The 22,261-nt window shown below is 29.8% G+C and overlaps 3 protein-coding genes across 4 annotated transcripts; all 3 read left to right on the forward strand.

Annotated features, from left to right (window-relative positions):
• The first annotated feature begins 3,362 nt into the window (after window positions 1-3,362).
• LOC114382793 (ribonuclease S-2-like) lies at window positions 3,363-4,849 on the forward strand. The gene is made up of 3 exons (XM_028342411.1): window positions 3,363-3,676; window positions 4,024-4,219; window positions 4,462-4,849. Exons 1-3 carry the CDS (start codon window positions 3,425-3,427, stop codon window positions 4,707-4,709), a joined length of 696 nt encoding a protein of 231 aa, XP_028198212.1. The 5' UTR covers window positions 3,363-3,424; the 3' UTR covers window positions 4,710-4,849.
• Window positions 4,850-7,868: 3,019 nt separating this feature from the next.
• LOC114382801 (ribonuclease 1-like) lies at window positions 7,869-9,336 on the forward strand. 2 transcript variants are annotated; one of them, XM_028342423.1, is made up of 3 exons: window positions 7,869-8,254; window positions 8,571-8,772; window positions 9,015-9,336. In XM_028342423.1, the coding sequence occupies exons 1-3, from the start codon at window positions 8,000-8,002 to the stop codon at window positions 9,260-9,262; spliced, it is 705 nt and encodes a 234-aa protein (XP_028198224.1). In that variant the 5' UTR covers window positions 7,869-7,999; the 3' UTR covers window positions 9,263-9,336. The 2 variants fall into 2 exon arrangements, with proteins under 2 accessions (XP_028198224.1, XP_028198232.1); XM_028342431.1 differs by having other exon boundaries at window positions 7,871-8,254; window positions 8,571-8,766.
• Window positions 9,337-19,884: 10,548 nt separating this feature from the next.
• On the forward strand, window positions 19,885-21,483 carry LOC114382813 (ribonuclease 1-like). Its single transcript, XM_028342443.1, has 3 exons — window positions 19,885-20,184; window positions 20,538-20,733; window positions 21,092-21,483. Exons 1-3 carry the CDS (start codon window positions 19,933-19,935, stop codon window positions 21,337-21,339), a joined length of 696 nt encoding a protein of 231 aa, XP_028198244.1. The 5' UTR covers window positions 19,885-19,932; the 3' UTR covers window positions 21,340-21,483.
• Window positions 21,484-22,261: the final 778 nt, after the last annotated feature.

Consider the following 22,261-nt stretch of genomic DNA (forward strand, 5'->3'; position numbering starts at 1 on the left):
CGGAGTGGTTCATGACGAGCCAGAAGAACTAGCTTAGCACCGCCGACGACGTGTCCCTATTGGCGAGGAGGAAGTTCAACATGATCTATCACAGCACGGCGATGCACAGTCATTTTCTGGTGTCGTTGCACTTTTTTATGAAGGAGAGGATGGTGGCGATGGAGGGGGAGTATGGTGCATGGGAGCGGATCGAGATGATGTCAAATTGTGAGTCGCGGGTGAGGTTCATGAAGTCGAAGTTGTCGGTGGCACAATTAGTGGTTTGTGGTTTGAAAGAGCGTGGTGATGAGCTTGCAGGAGGGGGGGGTGCGAAGGTCGGACCAGGAGAGGAACTAGAGGAGAACGTGACAGCAAAGGATGTCGGCAAGGGCGGTCAGGGAAAAGTGGTGGCGGGAAAGGTGGTCATCAGCGGCGAGGCAAGCATTGGAGACAACGAGAATGGAGAGGGAGGAGCGGTCTGAGAAATCCACGGTGAAGGATGTGACGGAGGCAGGGAGGGAGGTGAATAAGGATAGTGTTGTATTTTTACTTTTGTTAGACATTGGATAATATGTTATACTGATGTTTAGTGAATTACAAGTTTTTTGATATTTGTTCAATCTATCATTCTTTATTTTATATTGTCTATCAGTCATTTTTTAAATCAAACGTTGGACAAATATTTTTGTACTATCCAGTTCCTTATTTTTTTTAGCAAATCAAAGCACCCTAATTGACATTGTGTTAAAATTTCAAGGACTAAATTAATCGACATCATTTTGTAATTTCAAGATTCATGACAAATGGCATACTTATATGATCACACATTCACACTCATATGACACATGTGTGACATGTCATCAATCAACACGCCACATCGATGATCAATATGTCATGTTAACACTTTCATTAAAGATAATAAATCTTAATTAATAGAAGAACTAAATGAGTAGATTATAATTTTAGGGATTTTTTTAATTTTGTGAATTTTAAGGATTAAAGTGATTAGTGGCAATTTTAGGTAGCAAAATTGACCATATATACTTTATTTTTTTTTATGCAAAAACTAAATTACCTAAAAACAAATGAATTGTATATATTATAAAAATGTAATATTTATTTGAAGTTTCTAAGAAAAAAGGTCCTCTTAAATTTTTCATTAAAATCACTAAAAAATGTTCCTCATTATCAGTGTGATTTTTCCAAAATCGCTGATAAAGAGGACCTTAGAAATTTTTACGAAAATAAATGAGAAATACTGAACAGAAATATTTAAATATTACGTTTTAAAAGCTTTTATAACCTAAATCTGCTCTAAAAAAAGTCCCTTTTCTTTTAATGGTTTCTAATTAAAAAAACGCTAGAAAAGGTATTCTTTTAAAAAATAATAATTAAAATAGTTCATTTTTTTAGCGATTTTCTTGTACCCCAGTAATGAAAATAAAATAATTTTGGGGTTTGAAATTACTAAAGTAGGTTTCTAGATAGTCTATCTTATCATTCACATATTTAATGATTTAAAGCGCAAAAGTGAAATATTTAAAATGCATCCTTTTTATAGTACAGTATTAGAGCCTTAATTACTACAAGTTGCATCCTTTTTTAATTTGTAGTACAGTATTAGTGCCTTACTACAAGTTGTATCTTATATATCTTTAGTTTTTCGATTCAGTCAGAAAAATGTCTTTAGTTTTTCGAAACTTCAGATCCAAGTAATTATTCACTAACCATATCTCCATTTTTCTTATAAGTTTTTATTTCGTTTCAAAAAATAAGATAGTTCACAGTGTAAGTCATAAGATTAATTACTCAAAAAAATAGAATGTACGTTAGTTAAGAGACAACTCCTCTCATTACAGATGTTATATATCTAGGAATCATTCTTCTGTCACGTGCTTAAAAGATACAAGCTAACTATTAGCCAATAGTATTCATGTGAGTATACAGTTTATATTGTAGATTGATTAAGAATTAAGATTGCTTATAGCTAGGCAACTGGCTACCTAAACTGGACATGCATCACATGGTTCCGGTAGAGGGTTTAATATTTTATTGGATAAATTGTTGGCTTAGTGGAAACATTTTTTGTTATCTTTCAATTTGATAATTATATATTAATTCTTTTGAGACATAAAAATCTTTAATCATGTGCATTTTGTGCTCCTATATAGAATCCTTTTTTTACAAGATTAGAAATCAAACTCTAATCAACATATATTTAAGAGATCTATTTAATTATCTGCTAATTGCATGTATTACGTTCTATTGGTTTATTAATATATTTATGAGTTTAATTTTGGTTTTAAACTGTAATATCTTTTAAAATTATTATAAGCAAATAATCTATTACTGTATCTTTTAACTTAATATTATAAATAGTTCAGAAGCCTAAATTTTTAAAGGATGCAAGATAAAAACAAATTAAGTTATAAATGAAAATGTTTGACTATATGTTTTGAAACAAACTCTATTTACGAAGTTTTAATACACGACCGTGTGTGTTATAAAATGCATACTTTATTTTACACGGCCTATGATTTTTTTTATCTATTTACAATTTATATTAAAAAAGTGATTATGTTTTCTATTAGAGAAAAAGAATGTAACTATGCACCGGTGATTTAAATATTTTACAGTCATTCAGTTAGAAAATATTATATATAATAAGTTTATTAATTTCTATAATAACTTTAAAAATCACACAAATAATAATTTTTTATTGAACGACAGTATATTTTTTTGTGGCTTGTTCCATCTTAGTTATAACTCTAAGTTCAATCAATATAGATTGGTATTTTGAATATTGTTGATTAATGACGTTGGTCAGTGGAAACCTTGAATACTACTTTATATATAAAGCAACCTTGAGTAATACTTAATTGGTTTCCTCATTTTATTGTACAAATAATGCAAAAATATTGTACAAATAAAAGAATTCAAATATTAATACTTTTTCCTAACATTAATCTCTCCTGACATATTTAACAATTGGAGAAAAAAATTCAAATATTGCTCTAAGTGTAATCCAAAATAACAAAGTTTTATTACCATATTTTTAATCACCAAATAAGTTTAATCAATCTGACTCGTTAAAAAAACCAGGATCGTTTTTATAATAAAACCCACATAATTAAATCCATTCAATAAACTCACATAACAACTGGATTTATATTCTCTAATGTAGCAGTTATAAAAGATTATCTTATGTAAGTAATTAATATGATAATGTCATGGTATGAGTCACAAAAGCACAAATTAATTATAATAAAAACCAGTATTATAATTTATGTAGGTCCCAGTAATTTTATTTTTGTGTCCTTCAGTTGTAATGCCACTTTAAGTCACTAGGGGTGAAGATTTCTATATAAGGCTTGGATATTTGGTCTTCAACCACAACCCAAAAACTACTGGGATTCCCAAAGGCAAAAAAAAATAAAAATACAAGATGAAGAGCAAGTTCCTTTTTGTTTTCCTATTATTGGGAATTCTTAACTGTGAGGCACAATATTTCAATGCCAACCCATACGACTATTTACAACTAGCCTTAAGGTGGCCTAATTCCTATTGCTTGACACATGAAGGTGGTTGCAGGGAAATAGTGCCACAATATTTTACTATTAGCTACCTTCATCCCATGAGAAGAGGAGGCCCTGATCTGCAAAATTGCCCCTCACCATTTAATATGCCAAATAGCACTGTTAGTACCTCTTGCATTCCCATACATTTTTTTGTGTTTTGTTTTCAAGTTTCCTTCGCGGAGATTGTCCTTGAAATCTGATTAGACTAAGATTTTATTTGGTTTACTTTTCCCCTAAGAAAGTAAAATAAATTAAATTTATTTCATAAGTTAAATAAATTTATTATAAACTCTTTAAATGAAAGAGTTTTTAGTAAAAGCTCAAGTGTGTTAACTTAACGAAAGAAATTTAATTCATTTCATATTTTTATTTTCTTTTCATGTGTATATATCAAGAAGTTTATCTAAACATGACTCTTCAAATTAGTTTGTGTAGCTGAAGAATTCAATAAATTGTATACATGCAGATGGAGATAAACAAGAATGACCTACTCAAATACTGGCCTGATCTGAGAACTGATAATTTTATTGAGAGCAAGTCATTATGGAGGGACCAATGGAGAAAGTTTGGTTCATGCTATAGTATGATGCCAGATGACTATATTGTTTATGCACTCAACAGTAGAAAGAGAAATGACCTCAAGAAAATCTTGACAAATGCAGGTAAATAAGTAATTTAAGTTCATGTTTCACACACAAAAGTTAGGGGAAACAAAATAAAACGTGACGTTGTTTTGAGGTTGCATTATTTATTATAATTGCTAGAGTTTTTGGTATCCCCTTGACAGTTAGGAATGAGTTACTATGTTAATATAATGTTCTTTCTTGAAATTTTCACTCCTAATTTAAGGAACATTAATATAATGATCCTAAATAAAGGTGTCTGATTTTAATATCATTGTTAGGTATTGTTGCAAGTGGAAATCCATATCCAACACGTAGGATACTACAAGCTTTCAGGAAAGCTTTAGGTGTGAATGTTGACATAGTTTGTGAGCCAGATAGAAGTGGAAATGTTTATCTTGCAGAGGTCCATCAATGTGTTGATGCTGCTGGAACAACATCTATAGACTGTGACAATAAGGCAAGAGGATGTGATGATGACCCCATCTTTCCCTACATGGGATTCCAACCAGACAAAGATCCCAAGTAATAAGATCATGCAATCAAAATCTCCTATAGTTGTATTACCCCTGGAACAAATATATATAAAAAATAAGGGGCTCTAAGGGTATGTTAAGGAAATAAATAATAAAATATCTGAATAAAATTCAAAAAAAAGGTTTGACCTAATTAATGTGCAAATTAAACATTTTTTACCTCGTGTTATTGTCTATTGTTTTATTCTTAGAAAAATTAGTTAAGATGAGATGTTGCAATTCTACATTTGTGCTTATCGTGGCATCATCAAAGAGTATTATTATTGCAACATATAAGAAATGTTTGAGTAGAAACCACAAGAAAAGATCAAAGAAGATGAATATTTTTGTGTTGCTAAAGCTAAGTAAAAGAGATTAATTTTTACGACAAAACTTATTCAAATCTAATAATTTTAAATTAATTTTTTAAATTTATGTTATTTTATCTATAAGAAAATTTTATAATATATTATTTAAAAATGTTATTATCTATATAAATATTTTTTTTTAAAAAAAGGCATCTATATAAATTATTTATATTGAGATCTTAATTATTAATAATTTTAAATAATTTATATAAAGGAAAATGTTAAATAATTTATGTAAGATATTAAAATAAATTTTACACAAAATTAAATATTTTTAATTTAATTATTATCTTATTTAGTAGTGATAAACATTTTAGCTTCACTTCTGATATGTTTATCACAAGAATCTTGTGTTTAATTTGGGAAATTTCCGAATCATGAAGACTTAGTGATTAATTTTTTACCTATTCAAACTATATAAAAAAAAAGGTTTTGGTGATACACATTTTGAATTTTCTTTTGGCTAAATGATATTTTTTGTCTTTTATTTTTTTCAGTTTGGTCGTTTATCTTTTAAAATTTATTTTGATCTTTTATCTTTTTAAAAATGATTAAAAATTTTATTTTAATCATTTATCTTTTACAAAATTCATCCTACAAAAATGCAAAAGGTTGACATTGAATCCGCTGTGAGACCTAGATCTACAAAATCCAACTTCGAATAAACTATTAATCGTGACTTTCCCCACATTTGTGTTTTACCCAACCCATATCATGCCCATTGTGATGCATGGTCATAGGATTCTGTGACACATGCATGTTCATTCCATCGATATCGTGGTGTAATTAATGTCCTTCATTTGGTACAGAGGTTTTAATATAACTAGGCATTAACACGCGCGTTGTGAGGATTGATAAATAAATGTACAATAATGATATAATTTAGAGAAAATAAAAATAACTAAACAAAAAAAATTAATTAATTAAAAAATAAAATTCACAAAATAAATAGTAAGTTTAGGATTAAGGACATTTACTAAAATTGATATATTATAATTATGCAATTTTAATCTCTAATGACATCAATTTATTGTTAATGTCACGTCAACTTATTGTTGGACTGATACGTCATTTTTTATTTTAGTGTCATGTTATGACTAACATATTAAGTAATTTTTGTTAAATTAAAAATTGACGGCACAGTAGCGTCGATCAAAATTGTTAAAAAAAATAAAAATTTGAAGATCAAATTACAATGAAATTTTTTGAAGAATCAAAATTGCATAATCTTAAACTATAAGGATCAAAACTTTATTTAATCCTATATTTTAGAAGGCGGTCATGAGTTTTTTATGTTTAATTGAAGATGATAGAAATATTCCTTAAATTTAAATTCATAGGAGTGTTAATTTGTGAATAACAGTTAAAAAATTAAGGATGAAGCTTGATTTAAACCTATTGTAATTGATATTTCTTTTTATGGACTAATTAGTTATTGAATCCTTTCTAAAAGAAAAATAAATGTTATTGAATCCATGCTTATTGTTTTTCCTTAGTTGAATCTCATCAGGAAATTGATTAGTAATTTGAGTCTTTCAATTGAGAAATCAGGATTTAAACCATTCAAATTCAATAATCATATAATTCCTAAGCCTAAGAATAAGGATATTAATTGTATGCATCTGTGTAAAAATCCGAAACATATTGTTTGTTGCAAATTCTGCTCATCATTATTAAGGTTCATAATTAAAAATAAAAATTTTGTCGCTTAAGGGATCAGAGATAAACTAAATCCGGGAAATCAAATATTTCAAAACCTAACCATCTGCATCAATTGAATTTTCTAATACAATTGCATTCTTGTTTCTTTCAATTAAATAAATTAAAAAAATGAAACTTCCTGATTTTTTTCTTTCTTCTCAAATCAAAAGATTAATTGGTTTATTATTGTTAAATCACAATAATTGTGAAAACGATACTCTACTTATCTTTAATTTTACTTGCATGACTGCACTTGCAACAATCTTAATACTTTACCTCCAAGAGATAGTTAGACTGCATAGGGTTCCAATTGACTTAGTGTTAGATTGCAAGCTCAATTTTAGCAATATTGCCTACCATCTCCAGTTAGATTATCAGAGTGAGAGGGATCGACTATATAGTCTTTAGAGGAAATTCTTAGGGATTGCATCTTAGAGGAGAAATGGAGTTGGGATAGGTACTACTTACCTTTGATCGATAGCGTTTTCTTACAATAACAATTTCCACTTTAGCTTAGGTATGACACTTTATCAGGTCTTGTATGGCAATAAATTAATGATATAGAAATATGTTGTACAATGTTATTTTTGCACTAGTGAATATAAATTACATTGTTAATATATATCCAAGAATGTTGTACAAATAACTTAATTCAAACATAAATATCTTCTTCAAAATTTACTCTCTAAAAATTAACAGCTGAAAAAAAAAACTTCAAACGCTCAAAGTGCATGTAATGCAAATAATACTACTTCAATAAGGTATTTTTTATAAGTAAATAAATTTAATTTGAGCCTCGATAAAAAAATTTCAAGTTCACTTTCTTTTTGTGAAACACATGAAACTCATGATTTATTTTGGTTATCGATATAAAGCCTTTGTTAGTAGATATTTATAAATATCCATTGAGTCTTAAGACAATATCATGAGCATTCAAAATTTAATTCATCTAAACTTTTAATCATAAAAAACACACTTCAATAAAAGCTCACATAACAATTGGATTAGTAATCACTATGATGATAATGTTATGAGTCATAAAAACACAAAGTTAATTATAATATAAACCACTATAATATTTGCAAGTCCCATTAATTTTATTTGTGGTTGTAATGTCACGTTAGTCACTAAGTAAAGGGAGAAGGGTGAGCTGTAGATTTGCATATAAGGCTTCAATATTTGGTCATCAACCACAACCCAAAGCTACTGAAATTCCCAAAGGCAAAAAATACAAGATGATCATGAATAGCATCCTTTTGGTTTTACTACTCATGGAAATTCTTAACTGTGAAGCACAATATTTCGATGCCAGCCCGTACGACTATTTAGAACTAGCCTTAAGGTGGCCAAACTCCTACTGCTTAACACATGAAGATGGTTGCAGGGAAATAGTGCCCCAATATTTCACTATTAGCTACTTTCGTCCCAGGAAATTGGGAGGGCCTGATCTACAATATTGTCCCACGCCAATCACTCTGTCAAATAACATTGTTAGTATCTCTTCCATTCCCATACATTGAGATCACAGTTATAACATTTTATGCGTTTGATTTTCAAGTGTTATTCACGGAAAATGTCCTTGAAATTTGTTAGAATAAGACCTTTTTTATACATAAATTTCTCCGTTAAGTATTTACTTAAAATGAATTGAATTTTGTAAGTTAAATGAGCTAAAATAAACTTATGCACCTTAATTTATTTTATCATCTTAGTTAATTTCTTCTTATGCTTATCAAGAATTTTATCCAAACATCTCACTTAAAATTTGTAAGGCTGAATAATTTGATAATTTGTATAATCATGCAGATTGAAACGAACAAATATGACCTACTTAGATTCTGGCCTGATCTGAGAACTGATAATTTTATAGAGAGCAAGTCATTATGGAGGGACCAATGGAAAAAATTTGGATCCTGCTGTTTTATGATGCCAGATGACTATTTTGTTTATGCACTCAACAACAGAAAGAGATACGACCTAAAGAGAATCTTGACAAGTGCAGGTAAATGTACGTATATAAAATGAAATTCAAATTCATGTTTCACACACGAAAAGTTAAGGAAAAAAGAATAATACTTGTCCATGTTTTGAGCTTGAGTTGTTCTTGTTACAATTGGTATCCACTTGATATATAGTGAGGAATGAGTTTCATACTAAGTTTATATAAAATTTATTCATGAAAGTTTCAGTCATAATTTAAGGAACATCCTAATAAATATGGGTATGTGATTGTGCTCTCGTAAATGTCAGGTATTGTTGCCAATGGAAATTCATATCCAACGTATAGGATACTACAAATTTTCAAGAAAACTCTAGGTTTGAATGTGAGCATAGTTTGTGAGTCAGATAGAAGTGGCAATGTTTATCTTGCAGAGGTGCATCAATGTGTTGACATCTCTGGAACAATGCCGATAAGTTGTGACAATAAAGCAAAAGGATGTGACGATGACCCCATCTTTCCCTATATGGGATTTCAACCAGATAAAGATCCCAAATAATAACACCATGCAATCACAATCTCCTAATTGTATTACCCCTTCAATATATATAAGATAATTTTATTACTATAAAATTTTTATATATATAGTTTCTCATTATCCATGTTCCTTGTTTGATCCTCTTGTACATCGATCATATATACAAGATCACTGGCAATCTGGCACTATGCTTCCCATCCCCTTGCTTCTTTTATCTGATCCCATTTTACAACGCTCATTTCAGGCAAGGGAATAAGATAAGGAGAAAAGATGAAGGAAACGAAACAAATTAAGGGAGAGAAGAAATATTGCTCACACGCAACGGAAACGAAACAAATTAAGGGTGAGAAGAAATATTGCTCCACACACTAACACACATAGGAGATAAGATAAGGAAGAGAATTTGTCTGACTTTGACTTAAACTTAATTTACTGATTCACGAATTCATTGGTCTAGCTAGGTGCTGTACACAAGAAGCCTTTTATAGGCAAATTCATATTGATAAAATAATAAATACTTAATAATTAATTAAGGAAAGGTACAATTAATAGATTGTTAAAACTCAGTCTCAAGCGATGCAAATAGGCAGTGAAGTGATGTTCTTATCAGTGACAGCAATTAGTGACATATTCGACAAAACATTTATATAGAGCACGCGTCCCAATCGGGTTTGCCTAACAACATTTTCCGTTCTTCATTTGTCTGTTAACAAGAAAGTGATAAGAATGCAATTATAAAATCAACATCAATAAAAAAAAAACAGGATATGAAAAACAAGAGTAGCACCACTCTTTCCTTTGTAAAGTATTTGTCATCAAAGCTGTAAACATCAATAGCAGAGACATCTACTTTGGCCGATGTGGCAATAACATAAGACTAATTAACACGTACGTCTCAAAGGAACTCCATTAATCTTGGAAGAGCCTGAAACGGCAAGTGAGAGAAACATAAGCCAGACCAAAAATGGGTGGAGAGCAAATAGGGGAAGTAAGGGATCACTCCTCTCTCTTCAGTGCTATCAAAACCAGATTTGTTGGGTTAGTGGGTTAACGTTCGAACGGGTAAGTCAATAATTGAACCTCATCGACCAGTGCATATTAAAAATATGAAATTTAATTCAGATGCAAACTAGATACTAAGTTTTATCTCATGTAATGGAAAGTTTAGTAGTGCTTTTTATTTTAACAAACTTGGGAACTTGAGTTCAAGGCTTGTTGGCTCGGGCAAAACTTTACCAATTTTTATAAAATCATATTCAAATTTCAACTTGCTTCCTCACATTCAAATCGTAATTCGTAAAACTAGCAGGCCACCCATGTAACAAAGCGCAACAGACCTATGTGCGTGACAGTGTCTCAGTAGCATATATGAAAAAGGTCTGAAGCAATCACAGGTTCAGTTTTCGATCAAACCAGTCAGACCGGACAGGCCAATCCGAATTTTATAACAGTGTCTCTCAACATTTTCCATTATCAATTTTTTCCTCTCATATAGTACAACTTTTAATTAAATAAGTAATTATTAATTCATAATTATATCCAATAGGTACTCGGTCGACAGAAATAGCTGGATAAGTATTAGGCCCATTACAAGATGGGAAAGTCATAAGTAAGAGGCAATGGAGATTGGAGATTAAACTCCTTAACCATACTTAGAATCAGATTAGCTAAGATGCATGGTAATTGTCTGCAAGAAAGTCCAAAGTCTAACAAGATTTGTATAAATAAAAATGAGATTCTTGAGGTAAAGACATTATTGATGTTTATTTGTTACTTTGAACATCGGAATGTTTTACAAAAGAATACCATCCTAGGGCAGACAGCAAGACCAAATACCCTGAAGAATCTAAGGAAGAGGGACGTTGCAAGAAGAAGACCGTTGAGCTCTTGGAATATGGAAATGCAGGAGATACTTTGGGTGAAGGCGCATGAGCCGCCACTACTTTGGGTGGTTCAATTTGATGATGAGGTGGAAGACATGTCCACGCTGATGGAGGAGGACAGACGTTGTTCGTTGATCTCGGCGAGTTTCCAACATGTTGGGCAATTTTTCACTCTGAGGGCTAGAGCGATTCAAGGTGGCGGTAACGCTGCTGCATTAAGTGGCAAAGATAGTTTAGATTTGGTAGTAATTAAAAGAAAACTAAAGGACAATTTTATCATTTAACATAAAATTAGAAGTCTTTGTTATCGTAGTTCATTAAGGCTTAAGGGTGTGTTTGATGCACAAGAAGGTATAATGCAAGCATACCAATACGTTCAACGTATATGTCTAAAGGATCATTTTTTAGTGGTAAAATTGTAAATTTGGTTCTCTTATTTTTTTTCTAAATTTAATTTTGGTTTTCTTATAATTTAATTTATAAATTTAATTCCTTAATTTTTTACAATTCTGTTATTTCAATCTTCAATCCCAAAATTAAACGTTGACCGATAATTTATTGTCTTGATCGTGAAGTGTTACATTTTTATTGAAAGTGAATCATGATGTATTACACTTTTATTATTAGATGTTGACGTTAATAGCTGCATGAAATTAAGGTCTCATAAAAATGTGACATCTGATCATCAATATTCAATAAAAGTGTGAAACATGACGGTCAATGTTGACCCTCAACGTCTAATTTTAGGATTGAATACTAAAATAACGAAATTACAAAAAATTAAAAAACTAAAATTCGTGAACTAAATTATAAGGAAACTAAATTTACAATTTTATCTTTTTATTTTATACATTAGTTGATGGATAATAGATAATATAAGTAAAATAATATAAAATTTAGAGTAATACTCTTTTTAATATAATTCTTCTAAATAAATATTTTAATACAATTAATATTATTATATATCTTATAATATATTATTATGTATTAGATATTATAGCATATCTTCTAAATATAATATTATATGATAAATATTAGGTTATGCGTAATATGTCCAATATATAATAATATACAAATTGTAACATGTATATTAATTATTCAGCAATGCTACTTGGTACTAAAATGTTTACACGAATTTGCATGAATTAATTAAACTGGATAATTTTGTTTTTCAAAATAAATATTAATTAAAATAAAAGATAAGTCATTGACGCAAATACACGGTCGTGCAGTTTTTTACGAAACTGTTTTCGTACTAACAAGCATTTCCCTTAATTAATCGCACAAATAATTTGATATAATTTTAAGTATAATGGAAAGATATATAATAAAGATAGTGGCTAGACAAGGTGGGAGGAGTGGCAACGAGAGAAAAAATAATAAGGATATAATTATGCCTTAAAGGTGGGTTTGATTTAGAAGATAAAAATAAAATAAAAAAATTAGAATATAATAAATGCCGTTCACACAAAAAAACGTATAAATTTATCTTTAATATCATTTCTTTTCTTTCTGTCAAACACACCATTAATTATATTGCCATAAGGTTTTCCCTGGTTTGATACTTTTTTTTTTCTTTTGTCCTATGACCATTTGGTCATGTGGTTTACCGTGAATAGCTTATATTTACTGTTAGATTAATCTCGTTCATACACCTGATGCACCCTCCTATCAATTTTTTTTTTCTCTTTATGTCCTTCTCTCTCCTACTTCATTCTCCGATTGTCTCTAACTGTTGCCGCCAGTGGCAACGCCTTTGACAATAACCCTTTATTTTTTCCTTTTCCTCACTCCTTCTCAAACAAATCCACGGCATCGTCGTTAACTTCACTGGAACTTCACCAAATCCACGACACCAGAGCGAACCGAACTAGAGCACCTACTTCGTCGCCTTTGTGAGTGATTGCCAACACCAGGTTCGCAACAAATCAAGGGGACTTCTTGTGGGTTTGTTGTCCCTGATCTAAATCAAGTTTAATCTTGTTCGATTGTTTTTGCTTTGATCGTGTGGATGATAAAGGGATGATGAGGTCTTTGAAGGGGTCATGGTCGTCGCATGAACAAGGTATGCACGCTGAGGCCTTGGTGTTTTCCGGAGCACTGGTTCGATGGCAACGGACGCGTGACGACGGCGGTAGAATTGTAGTGGCGGCGACAAAAACTCAGTAAGGAATGATGGGAAGTTGGAGGCAAAAGAGTAAATGTTTTCAACGAGAGAGGTTCTATGATGAGATCATGGCAGTGCCTAGAAGTGTCTTGTCATATATTCATGTTTACAATCAAACATATGTAACAAGTGATTTTATGTTGCCTTGTCCTTTGTTCTTTTGCAAATCAAACGATCAAGAGTCAAAATAATGTAAAAAAAATTGAAGTGTATCAAACACAATTGAAGAAAAGGATGTAGGAGATACGATCCTAATTTACTCTAATAAAAACGGAAAAATGTTTATCAATATTTTTTAGTATTGGTTAACAAATTGAAAAGAAAAAAAATATATTGAGATGGACAGAATTATATTATCTATAATTTTTTTTTACATTTTCTTATCATTTCTATAATAAATATTTTTTATTTTAATTTCTTAACCAATGTTTTAAAAATAGTAATTAGCAATATCCTATTAAAAAAAACTACTGCTAAAGCACCACTTAATTACAATGAATTGATTGTTGAAGTCTTACTCGGATATAAAACATTCAACCAATGAATACCACTGTCTCCAAAATAAAGGTTAGGTTCCCCCACCTAAGAGCACTGCTTGATCGGTTTGGCACTTATTAATTACCACTAGCAAGTGACAGAGACTCGCAAGTGTACTCGTAAAGGAGGTTATTGGAGGGGAAAACAATCAAAAGATTTATAAAAGCATAAAGGGAAAAATATCTAACAATTTGTTTAATGGTTAATATTCTTTAAAATAAGGTGTGATATCGCATTATCAAATACTTGTAATAAAGTATTCAATACCTTAAATCAAATATATTATTTAATAAACAAAATTTTATAATTACTCAAAAGAAATCTTTTGATATTTTCTTTTTAAAATTTCTTATATTAATGGATTTTATTTATTCCTTTAATTTTCTAACTTAATTTTAATTAGATATTGGTTAACAGAACTATTGCCATAATATTTAATAACAAACGGTTTTTCAATATCTGTTAACAGTTTTAATAAATTATAAGATTTTTAAATAAAGTTTAACTAAAATTACAAGTAAAGCTCCATCATATAAATATTCTTCATAACAATATGCCTTCTACAGCTTCGTCATGAGCACATTAATTTATAAGAAATAATTTATAATGAAATTATCTAGGTGTAATGTCCTTTCAGATAAGGTTTTAATATTTTTTTTCAAGGTCATAAAGTTTATGTTAAATTTCTTTTAAATGTGTTATTTATTTAAAGTATCTATCCACTTTATTAATTAATCTATGTTAAAAAATTTGATTTGTCATCTTTTATGGATCTACCTCTAATAATACACGCTGTTTCCATTAATAAGTAGGAATATCAACGGATACGAATAACCCATGAAATCAATCTAATTAGTTTAATTTGAATTTTTTTAAGATTCAGGTTAAATTCAGCCCAACTCATGTAGACCCATTAGCATACACATTTTAACTTTTGAACTTGTGATCCAACCTGACATGATTAGTGTCATATTAAGTTAATTGAAAAAATACAAAACACCACTAGCATACACATTTTAGCTTTTTGCTAATACTCCTCTCTTTTTTTGGTAGCAAAAGAGATAAAAAAAAAAAACAACAAAATTACAATATAGTGAAAGGCAAAGCAATCCCTAAATATCCATGAATATCTCTTTTTTCAATCTTTTTTTTTTCTTCTAAGATTCATCTTTTTAACCCACCCATGATTTTTTTCATTTATTAGTTGTTTTTATTTTTATCTTGATTTTTTTATGTTTTGTTAGGCTAATACAATATTTTATTTTTATAAAAAATAAAAATATTATATATACTAACATTGAAACCATTCATTAATTTTGTTAATCAAATACTATTTTAATTTGGTCTCTTTAATTAGAGGACATTTAGTTATTATATATTTGCAAAGATACGGAAGAAAACAAAAACTATTGCTCTAAAAAATTATAGTGTTTACAAAATAAAAAATAATCTATAAATGTTTAAACCGATTGACATAATCCAACCAACTCATTAATGATCGAGTTTGTTTGATTTGGATTTGCCGTCTCCATAATTTTCTTAAAACTTAAAATGAGTTATCAAAATTGATAATTGATGTCGAATTGTTTTAATTAGTAGCTAGATAATATCAACGTATAATATTTGAATTTTCATGTTATCTCATCATTTTTATTTGTTTTGCAAAATTATTTTATTTATATTCTTTATCGTGTATTTTATTTTATTCTTAAACCCTGTAACTAGAACAGTGCCCGTGCATAGAATGGAGGCACGTAGAAGTGTAAAATGGAGGCTGGGCACTTATAATAATACTATTGATGATAGCAAAAGTGAAATAAAAAATATGAATTCGGTTTTGAAAAACTCATTATCAACATGGTATTCTTGATAAATTTGTTATTATTCATCAAAGAGATATAGAAAGAACTTCAATTGGTGAAAAAGTGATTGAAGAATATCACCTATATAGATGATATTGAAAACATTAATTTGTAGTGCTTTTTTTCCAATTGTATTTAGTGCTACTCAACTTGGATATTGAAAACATTAATTTATATTCTAATGATTGCGGATATATAGGCTGGCTACCTAAGAAAAAGATGAACTTATGCATCACGTGCTAGTGATTTAATATTCCTTTGGAGAAATTATTATCTTGTTGGAAAGATATTTTGGTAAAGTATTTTTCTTTATATAAAGGGTATCTTCTAATTTATGTAATCCTTTCGAGACTTAAAAATCATTGTGATTTTTGTGCTCTCCAGAGAAGGGAGTGTTTGATAAAATTAGCTATAGAATCGTTCAAATTTGTAAGTTACCTGAAAGTTTATAATTAAGTTAGAAAATGAAAAGTTAAAAATTTATAAGCTAACTTATTTAATTAAACGTGTTTCGTGAAATTAAATGATAAGTTAAGTTATAAATATAAAATGGCATGTATAAATGTAAAGGATTAAATAGGATTTTAAATATAAATAAATAAATAAAAGTTAGTTTCTTATAAGCTAATTGCAATAACTTATGAAGATAAGATAAAAGCCAATAAAATAACATATTAAGATATCTAATTATCTCTTAATATGTTATTTTATTTTCGTGTGGGGCGCGGTGATGTATCCTTTGGGTTTGATTAATTCGTGGTTTTATGAAGAAAAAACCTATACGATGAGATTCTATTTGGGCATATTGTTGCAATTGAAACTCTATGATATATATTTAAAATTCTTGGAACTCGTCTGTTCTCTATACTATGGTTCCGTTGGAGGTTCATGAATTAGTTTAGAAAATAGTGCTGCATGAGGAAGTTGTGAACACATTCATTTGAAACCCATCCCCTTCGGACTACTACTCGGCAAAATCTGTTTTTAGGTGACTTTGTTGGAGACTTACCATTCTAAATACATGTGAAGAAAACTGGACCAAAATCTAAAACTTGAGACTATCAGAAAATATAAATTTTTTTATGGCTTATCTATAGAGATAGCCTTCCTATTAATGCTTTTTGTTGGAGGAGACATTTGTTTTGCTCTTCTTTTTGTTGCAAGAGTAATGGAGTAAAGGAGACGTGGATTCACACGTTGAGGGATTGCCCAATAGCTAAATCCATTTGGCATAAGCTCCATATTCTTTCTTTTCTTAATCACTACAACAAAGATGATGCTCTATGATTGCACCACAATGTCATGGGGAGTAATTCTCAACTCTTTGGGACTGCATGTTGGATGATTTGGAAAACCCGTAATCACTGTTGTTTCCAGGGTGAAGAATGAACACAAATTTACACTATGAACCAAATCATAAGTCAATGTCAACTCATTCAAACTCACTTTAAGGGATCTTCCTCGACAAGAGACTTGCGTAATGTCATATGATCTGCAACTATTTCTCATTTCGTTAAGTTAAATACTAATGGAAGTTTTTTAAGTAACCCAAGGTCATCAAGTATAGGAGGTATAGTGTGGAATTCTCGGGGATTTTGACTCTCCGGATTCTAAGGTTACACTACGAACATGCATACTAAGCTCCTTGAAATCCTCAATGGGATGCTCCATGCATGGAAGAATGAGTTTAGACATATCATCAGAGAGACAAACTTCTTAGTTGTTATTCAGCTGATGGAACAGCAGACACTTTTTTTTTTTCACCTGTTTGTGATGATAATTGTATCTATTAAGACACTCTTGACCCTCTAATGAGAAATTTGTATCATCCACACTTTGCGGGATGAGAATGCTTGCACTGATATCCTCGCAAAGGAAAGAACTAGTTTCCACCAATGTATCATTGGTCACGCTAAAACTTTACTCCAATGATATTTTGCCTTGTGTAATTGTTGATGCACTTAGCACATTTTTTTTACACTTATAATTCTACTCTTTCCTTTTCTTCATTAATAAAAAAAATATTTCATTATGTTCTAATTGTATTGAGTTTTAATTTATTGGCTTATCAATACATTTAAGTTTAATTGTGGTTTTAAACTATAATATCTTTTAACATTATTATAAGGTATTACTGTATTATTTTTTTAAAAAACCGTTTGACTGCTTATTATAAATAGTTCAAAAGCCTGAATTTTGTAAAGGATGCAACCACATGAAAAAATACGTTAAAGAAAATATATTACAATAGTGTATTACAAATACTATATTTACAATGTTTTGATACACGATTGTGTACTGTATGTGTGTGTTAAAATGAGTATTTTATTTTACAGTCTATGAAAAAATTTCTTTAACTCATTACAATTTATATCAAGAACAGTTCATGATTTCTATTAATGTGACATGTTCCATCTTAGTTATCACCTCTAAGTCCAATCAATATTGAGCAGTATTTTTAATATGTTTTTAGCAGCAAATAAGTATATATGTATAATCAATAAATGGGTACAAGGGGCAGTACAAAAGAACTCGTATACAAGTAGTATTTTTAATATACTTGTTTCTACATATATATTTTATGTAAATATTTTCTGTTAATTGAAATAACACTGACACCTGTATATATTGATGAACTGAAGTTGAAAACCAATGCTTCGATAGTATTTTAATTATCTTGCATGATAAAGAGATTTATACAACAATGTATGAAAAGAACCCACCCTGTTGATTTATAAGGTCCACCGTACCATCTCTGTATTTACAACTATGAAAATACTGTTGTCTGAAGTCTGAACAAGGTGTCTCTATTATTTAGTTTTGTCGCGTGATAAAAGAGAGAAGAAAAGTATAAACAAGTGATAAAATATAAAATTACAGTGTTGACATTAAAAAAATTGTTGTACAAATAACAGGATTCAAATATAAATATCTTTACCTAACATTACTCTGTCTTCATTTAACAATATTTGAAAGGAAAAAAAAAAACTTTCAAGCGTTCTAATTAGTGCATGCAATGCAAATAGTACGTACTAGTCTGATAACGTTTTTTTTATTACTAAATATTTTTAAGTCTTGTTTTTTTTACTGCATAATTTTTTTTTCTAGTCAGAGATTACGGATTGTATTTTAATCCACTAGGTTAAAGACTAATTTCACTTGAAGTATATATCTGTTATTGACCTAAGGAAATTTTACACAAGATGAAAATCAAACAAGAATTTTCTACTAAATAGATTGATCATTTTCACTCATATGAACACAACTAAATCTCGCTAAAATTTGATGTTCACTTTCTTTTTAATGAAACACATAAAATCCATTCAATAAAAACTCATGTAACAATTGGATTTGGATCCTCTCAAGTCTCAAGTAATTAAGTAATCAATATAATTGTTCTTATTAAAATCTGGAACTAGGATATATCAAGAAAGACGTGACCAAATTGGGCTTGTGTACTTCACACGTTGATTTTGAGGATGACCTTTGTTAGGAAGATAAAATGGAAGACCTACAACAAATGACTCTGACGCTCAAGTAATTAAGAATATGAATGAGGAGAAATAAACAAATATATGCATATGAAAACAAGTACACGCAAGCTTGAGGTGTGAGCGAATGTGAGTGTGTTGAGGATTCGATAGATCCTGATGATATTCATAAGAATGGAGCATAACTGTGAGTTTTGTTTGTAGAGGCTGTTATAGTCTTTGTAGATAATTCCCAACATATAGATAATAGCCAGAAGTTAATAAATGTTGCTAGAGATAAACTGTAACTTATATATAGATAAAAACTATAAGATAATTGTATATTGTAGATAATGTGTGATTTTGTAAATAATTAATTACCTACCAATAGATAAAGATATTCAAATATTAATAGGTTAGAAATAACATGTCTGCCAAAAACTCTGACTGCTAAGGATCGAGTGTCTACACTCTTATGGTAAAACTGACGTGAAAAGTATATGTGTCTTAAAGTGTCATATAGGATTGTAGATCTTAGATAGTACAATGATGATGTCATGTTGGGTCATAAAAACAAAATATTAATTTATAATAAAAACCACCATAATTTTGTAGGCCCCATTAATTTTGTTTTTGTGTTGGTGATGTCACGTTAGTCACTAAGTAAAGGGATAAAGGCGAGCTGAAGATTTCTATATAAGGCTTCGATATTTGGTCATGTAACCACAACCCAAAGCTACTGAAATTCCCCAAAGGCAAAAAACAATACAAGATGAAGAGCGAGCTCCTTTTTGTTTTCCTATTCTTGGGAATTCTTAACTGTGAAGCACAATATTTCAATGCTAACCCATACGACTATTTACAACTAGCCTTAAGGTGGCCTAATTCCTATTGCTTGACACATGAAGGTGGTTGCAGGGAAATAGTACCACAATATTTCACTATTAGCTACCTTCATCCCATGAGAAGAGGAGGCCCGGATCTGCAAAATTGCCCCTCACCATTTAATATGCCAAATAGCACTGTTAGTATATCTCCTGCATTCCCATAACATTTATTTTGTTTTGTTTTCAAGTTTCCTTCACGGAAATTGTCCTTATTAGACTAAGGTTTTATTGACAGATTTTTTGAAAAAAAATAATAAAGTAAAATAAATTAAGTTTATTCCATAAGTTAAAATTAATTTATGACCTTAACTGTAGATAAATTTTATAAAAGTTTTTTCTTAAGAAAAATTAGGATGAGGAGGTGGCACTCGAGACCTATACAGAAAAAAGTTTTTTTTTTTTTGAGTTTAAGTGTAGAAGTTAATTTTAACTTACTTACCAAAGAAACTTAATTTATTTTATATGAATTCTATAAATTATATGCATGCAGATGGAGACAAACAAAAATGACCTACTCAAATACTGGCCTGATCTGAGAACTGATAATTTTATAGAGAGTAAGTCATTATGGAGGGACCAATGGAGAAAGTTTGGTTCATGCTACAGTATGATGCCAGATGACTATATTGTTTATGCACTCAACAGCAGAAAGAGAAATGACCTCAAGAAAATCTTGACAAGTGCAGGTAAGTATTTTTCTTTTTTATCCACAAATATTAGTTATTGATTGTTAATTTGTTAATTGGATATTTGAATCCACAATCTTTTTTTTTTCTTTCATACTTTTTCTTCTTTCATACTTTATTCACGGTCAAACCAACCTTATATATTATAACCTCTTAGGTAAGTACATATGAAATTAAATTCACTCATGAAAAATTAAGGCCTAAAGAATTAATAAAGCCTAACTTGGAATCCTATTATATTGAAAGTGAGGAATCAGTTTCTTCATATTATGTTTCTATAGAATTTATCATTGAAAATTTGACTTCTAATTTAAGTAACATCCTAAACATGAGTATTTGATTGTGATCTAATTGTCAGGTATTGTTGCAAGTGGAAATCCATATCCAACCCGTAGGATACTGCAAGCTTTCAGGAAAGCTCTAGGTGTGAATGTTGACATAGTTTGTGAGCCAGATAGAAGTGGAAATGTTTATCTTGCAGAGGTACATCAATGTGTTGATGCTGCTGGAACAACGGCTATAGATTGCGACAATAAGGCAAGAGGATGTGATGATGACCCCATCTTTCCCTACATGGGATTCCAACCAGATAAAGATCCCAAGTAATAATATCATGAAATCAAAATCTCCTAAATTCTATTACCCCTATAACAAATATATATAGAAAATAAGGGGTTCTAAGTGTATGTTAAGGAAACAATTAATGAAATATTTCAATAAAATTTATAAAAGGTTTGACCAAATATGTGCGAAAACAAGCTAGAACTTAATCTTATATACCACGTGTACGTTGATATCTACTATTTTACTAATTCATAGAAAAATTTAAGATGAGATGTTTCGATTCCACATTTGTCCTAGTCAAGGCATCATTTAATAATATTATTATAGGTAAATAATCATTTTATTCCAAGAATGTTTAAATTGGTGAATAACTTAATCTCTGAAACAATAAAAAATTTGATTTAATTAGTCTCTGCATATCTCTCAAGTTTTAATAAAGTTATGTAACAAATTTAAATTTAAATGTAAATCTTAAAATAAAAAATTAAAATTAATATTTAAACATATCGTCCAATAAAATAAAGTTGGAACCACAGTTTCTAAACGGAGAGCGAAGCAGCCGCGGTTCGACCGGAACCGGACTTGTGACTTATTCGGGCTTATCTTCTGATCTGAAACGTGTTTGACCCGTGCTTGCATCGCAAACATTGCTAAAATTTCAAAAGTAAATACAAAAATTGAACAACTTGGGACTTGAACCAAGATCCCTCATCCCTCATTTGTTAAACACATTTGTATCCTTTTTTAACCACTAAACCAATACAATTATTTAATATATTTGTGACAAATATTATTTTCATACAATATGTTATATATAAAAATATATATTTAATATAGATTGAAACATGTGATTCAATTAGTGACCCATGAATCAACCGTTAACCTAGTGATTTAGTATTTTCACTAGATCAATGATTGATCCAATTTTTAAAATTATGATTGAAATAATTGAGCTTAATAAACA

This window comes from Glycine soja, chromosome 2 (assembly GCF_004193775.1).
Source record: "Glycine soja cultivar W05 chromosome 2, ASM419377v2, whole genome shotgun sequence".
Classification (NCBI taxonomy): Eukaryota; Viridiplantae; Streptophyta; class Magnoliopsida; order Fabales; family Fabaceae; genus Glycine; species Glycine soja.